The sequence below is a fragment of the Tenebrio molitor genome, chromosome 9 (assembly GCF_963966145.1).
Source record: "Tenebrio molitor chromosome 9, icTenMoli1.1, whole genome shotgun sequence".
NCBI lineage: Eukaryota > Metazoa > Arthropoda > Insecta > Coleoptera > Tenebrionidae > Tenebrio > Tenebrio molitor.
In genome coordinates, this window is record NC_091054.1 from 4,362,255 (window position 1) to 4,367,451 (window position 5,197).

The following is a 5,197-nucleotide window of genomic DNA, read 5'->3' on the forward strand; positions in this document are numbered from 1 at the left end:
AATTTCAGCCCCCGGACGCGGTCAAATTGGTCTTTAATCGACTCGAGCCCCCAACTAATCGCCGCAGCTTCACTAATCGATTGATTAAATCCTAACTGATTTATGGAGTCCGCCGGCAGGGAGTACATTACGAGGCGCCCTTTCACCGTTGTATTTATTGACAGTGAAGTAAATTTTGCTTGTTCGTTTTATAATATGTAATTAAGTACAAATTTTCACCAAAAAAATGTGGTGTACACCTTGGCCGCGAAATTCTTTACATCCTCGAGATTGTCTTGCCTCGGTCTCAAGCGGCCTCGGCGACAATTTTTTTTCTCGGTACGTTAAAGAATGATTTCGCGGCCTTGATATACAAACAACTATTCTGAAATAACATGAAATAACAAAAACCCTTGTCGATTGATTTGGAATGGCAGCAAAATTAAATTTTTGCACAAGGGCGCCCACCACTCTTGGTGCGGCCCTGGCCAAATCCGTTATTGATGGGTCAACATTTACAATTCGGTAATATCCCCGAGGTACTTCGCCCCTTTCTGTCGCGTAATTCAATCAGAATCCTGCTTGTTCTGGTAACATAACATATACATAACGTCACATAACCGTGTTTACCCCTCGTACCCCGCACGTAACATATCGATAACACGGCGCGATCCCAGCTAATAACCGACTTTCATTTTGGCGCGCCGCCCCCGGGCGACGTGCCCGCCACCAGTCGATCCGTACGTGATTTATGCGAGTCGCGATGCCGGATTTGATTAAATTTATGGAGTTTATTAATAACAATCGGCCGAAACAAACGCGAGGAGCGGCGAAAAATTCGGGGGCACCCTCTTTTCCGTACGTGACCCCGCGCTGCTGATGCAGTTCCCAGTTTTCTTCGCTGCGGTGTTTCGGCAAATAACAAAGGGGGATTTTTCAGGTCTCGCTCGCTAACTAGCGGGCGTCGCGTCAGCTATTATTCTTCGCGGGGGTGCGAGGGCGTCGCGACGCCCGATCACGGTGGTGGTGGTGGTTTTTCTTGTTCCATGATTTAATAACGCTGACTCGGCTGTGTCGAGGTGTACATAGCGGTGGGCTGAAAGCAACCGGAAATTTTCTAACGAGCACTCAAATAACTCGCCCTGTTTGTTGATCCGTTTCTCTTGAAGTTTTATTCAAAAATTCAAACAGGAGAAACCTACAATAAGCTCCAACATGACTGACTGCGTTCATATTAACCTTAAAAAAAATAAAATGACCACCGAGGTCGCCTCATCTAACTCCCATTGACTACTTTTGGGGACATCCTTACAAAGATGCGGTCATTTCACATTCTTCATTTGCTGTTATGTTTGGGCTTATTTGTTGCTAGAAAAATTCCCGTCGTCTTTCAGCTCGTTCTTTTTTTTGTCATGTAACAGCGAAGCATGAGGTTTGTATTTTCGATTTTTAACTTTCCAGTTTTCAGTCGCCTCCCATTTTACTAACCACATAATTTTGTTTGTCTTGGTCCAGGTAAGTGGTAGCGTAATCGTCGTTGTCTCGGAAAGTCTCCAAATCTCGTAACGACGGACCCTTCGTGCTCCAACAGGTGTCGCCCCGCGTAATTTCGATAAAAGGCGACGAAGTTTGCGTATGTGTCTCTGCCAAGGAACAATTTACGATCGCAATAAGGCGGGCGTAAAAACGGCAACGGAAAAGGAGGCAGATCTTATCCAGAGCCGAGTCGGGCACGTTTCTTATTAGCGATGTGTAATTAGTTTGGTACACAAAACACGTGGAGATGACGTCGCGACGCGTCGCCCACCTCTCCGGAACAAAACCGACCCGCTCGGAATTATTAAAACGGGCCGCAGGATTTTTTCGCATCAGTTGTTACGAATCGTGACGCGCTCGCTTCTCTGCAGGGTCCGTCGGTTCGGTTTGGGAGACTTTCCGTGGTCGTCCCCCAGCAGTGGAGATCCCGCTACAGGAGCGTTCTCTTCTTCTCTTGCAGTTCTGGATGTACAGCAAGAGCGGCGAGATCCGGCGCGACGAGGCTTGTCTGGACTACAGCGGCCAAGAGGTGATTCTCTATCCGTGCCACGGCAGCAAGGGCAACCAATTCTGGGATTACAACAAGACCACCAAACTTCTCAGACACGGAAGCAGCGACAAATGCTTGGCCATCAACGAAGCCAAGAACAAACTACTGATGGAACAGTGCGACGGCGACTCCGCAAGACAACAATGGTCGTTAGAAAACTACGACGCCAACAAATTGTGATTACATAGTTCAATTTCTTGCTAGTGTGTGGCAAAAGACCTGTTTTTATTTTTTATACATATTTTCTATCTTTTTTTTCTTCCATCTTGTTTGAAAAGAGTGTACAAAGTTGTTGTATAAAAAATATGATGTGGATTTATTAATTTAGTGCGGTTTTGCAGTTTTATAAAAAGATGTCTATTAAAGCAACTCGACTAGAACGTAGTTTTCATCATTATCATATTATAGAGACTGTGTCTATGTAAAATATCACAAGAAGAAAATTCCATTAACTTATACATATCCTATTGTTTTAGTGCTCAATTTTATTAATATTATTGTTACTACTACATTCCTTTAAGCCGTGCTTAAGTAAAAAAAAATTGAAGACTGTACATAACTGTTAACATATCTTACACATTGCAATTGTTTCAGCGGCCTCTGTATATACTAAATTGTACTTAATTTCGGGCTGTCCAGCCTCACGGTTTTCTATTATTTCGAAAAAACTATCATCATGTGATAATATTAGTCCTTTAAGTAACTCATCATTTCATGTTTATTATTTTTATGTAAATATGCTACTCCTTGTTTGCTCAATTTAGTTCCCTTTGTATGTCAATTTTTATTATTATTATTGTTCTTATGAGGGCCATACAGCAGCGTTCTGTAAATAAACGTTATCGAACGTCAGTATTTTATTCAATCTGTTTAGTCATTCATGGTTTTCATTTAACAATCCATCAGATTTTTCGTCGATAATATAACAATGTACTTAATATTGATTCAATTATTGTACTAGAAAAAGTAAATGTAGGCCAGTGTATGTATTTTTATAACGTGCCTTAATTTTGTGTATATAAAACGTTAATAAAATTATGTTGATATCAACAGTCGTCGTTAATTATTCGTATTGTCCCCCGCGGTGACAACCCCAAAATGCACCGCGAATGCGGCGTAACCATGGTTGCGCTTATTGACATCAGTAAATGTCAAAATGGAGTCGAAATGGTACCTGTTCCCGGGTCAAACTGTCGAAAACACGAAAATCTCAGACCGGGCGCACGCCCTCCACATCACTTCGGCGTCGTGGAACAACATCACGAGACATCTCGACAGGAAAAAGCGGATCCAAGAGGCTATAGACAAAGAACGAGCGCACAGGGAGTCCTTGAAGGATGGGTCGCGGGGCATGACCAAAGAATGGGTCAATTCGATCGAAGTACGTGATCTCGGTAGAGTAGAATGAAGTGAAGCATCCAAGAGGTTTCAGAATCTTCGGTTGAGGAAAGAAGAAGAGAGGCGCGATCGGATCAACAAGAAGAAGGAGGACAAGATACAGATGTTTTACAAGATGCGGGAGGAACAGGAGGTGGTGCGCAAGCAGTACGTCGACAAGGTCAGGAAAAACGTGTTCATCTCGACGGGATACCCCAAAGAACTGACCAGCGCTTTGATCCTCTCGGAGACGCTGCACGAACGCGAGAAACAAAGAGAATTCAATGAGATCATCAAAAAACACGACGAAGAGGTGCAGAGACAGTTCGACGATGAGATAATCGCGACGGCGGCTCGACAACGAGAGGAAGACAAAGAACACAAATTGAAGGTGCTGCAGGAAGAGCGAAAAGTGGCACAGTTTCTGAAAGATCAGTAATGACGGGAATTTGTGAGCGGCAGTTTGATCGTCGATTTGTCCATTTCAGAATTTTGGAAAACGAGGAGACGCGAAAAGCTAACAATCGCGCGCACGTCGAGAGAGAAACGCGGGATCGCATCAACGCCGCCAGAGAAGAAGAACTACTGAAGCAGTTCGAAATCGACGAGAAGAAGAGAATCCGGCGCGAAATAGCGCTGGAGAAGAAGAAAGAACTGGCGGCGGCGCGTGTGAGGCAACAGATCATGGAAAAAGAGAATGCGGAGATGGAGAAAGCGACGGAGTTTTACAGCGAGGCCAAGAAGCGCATCGACTGCATGATGAAAATCAAAGAGAAGGAACTGAAAGCGGAAGCGATAAAGCAGAGAGAGGCCGTGGCGGCTAAAGTTGCGGCGATCCAAGAAGCCAAAGACGCCGCGGAGAACGAGAGATTAGCCAAAGCCATAGCCGAGAGAGATGCGGAGTGAGTATTTTGAGTCGTGTGAGAGCGTTGGTGAGAATGTTGTTCAGGGAAAATGCGAGGCAAGAAGAGAAGCTCGCACTGGAGAAGCAAGCGGTCAAGGACAGGATCGAAGACAGGAAACAGTACTTGGAGAAGTTGCAGACTGAGAAACATATAGCCGACGAGATGAAACGCTGGGAGATGCTGAACAGAATCAAAACTGAAGAGGCCATACAGGAGTACAACGAGCAGAATCGGAGAGACAAGTGGGCGAAGGTGTTGCACTACAGAAAGGAGTTGCAGGATCAGATGGTAATGTCGGTGTTGCGAGGAGAGGCACTTTGACGTGTGCATTTTCAGGCTGAGGAGAAACAGACGGCGAAACGTGAGAAAGAAATCGACGAAATCATGAGTCGTGTAAGCTTCGAACAGGCCGACAAAATGTTCTTCGAGTACGCTGACGAAGTCATGGAGTTGGCAAAGAGCAAGAATCGTTCCACTTACCCCATCGAAAAAGTTATACACGTGAGTGCGACTACTTTAATCTACTTGGAGTAAATGTTTGTTTGCAGGAATACAAAAAGGCGAACCAACTGTTGATCAAAGATCGTCGGTGCAGATGCTGCAAGAAATAAAATTAAAATTTGCGCCGACCACTCTGTACATGCACCATTCAATAAAACTAGTGACTTTTGGTTGCACCAGTTGTCATTGAAAAAACTCAGTGTTTTTGTATTGTGTACTTTAATATGCAATTTTAGGAAAGTGTGCATGTTGTGCGTGCATTGTTTGAAATGTTTTTAAAAAACACGCCAGATTTAATTGTAAAATGGCAGTTTTAGGATGATCGATTAATGTTGGCAACGCTGGTTGA

The 5,197-nt window shown here is 44.2% G+C and overlaps 2 protein-coding genes across 6 annotated transcripts in view; both read left to right on the forward strand.

Moving 5' to 3' along the window:
- Pgant9 (polypeptide N-acetylgalactosaminyltransferase 9) overlaps window positions 1-3,117 on the forward strand; it is a 153,360-nt gene extending 150,243 nt beyond the window's left edge. For all 5 annotated transcript variants that reach the window (XM_069057190.1, XM_069057186.1, XM_069057187.1 and 2 more), the window contains one exon: window positions 1,976-3,117. In XM_069057190.1, the coding sequence (XP_068913291.1) occupies window positions 1,976-2,245 (270 nt within the window). In that variant the 3' untranslated portion in view covers window positions 2,246-3,117. The remainder of the gene's footprint in view (window positions 1-1,975) is intronic.
- Window positions 3,118-3,203: 86 nt separating this feature from the next.
- On the forward strand, window positions 3,204-5,018 carry LOC138139088 (cilia- and flagella- associated protein 210-like). Its single transcript, XM_069059253.1, has 6 exons — window positions 3,204-3,446; window positions 3,498-3,877; window positions 3,931-4,344; window positions 4,392-4,635; window positions 4,684-4,848; window positions 4,896-5,018. Exons 1-6 carry the CDS (start codon window positions 3,222-3,224, stop codon window positions 4,956-4,958), a joined length of 1,491 nt encoding a protein of 496 aa, XP_068915354.1. The 5' UTR covers window positions 3,204-3,221; the 3' UTR covers window positions 4,959-5,018.
- The last annotated feature ends 179 nt before the right edge of the window (window positions 5,019-5,197 follow it).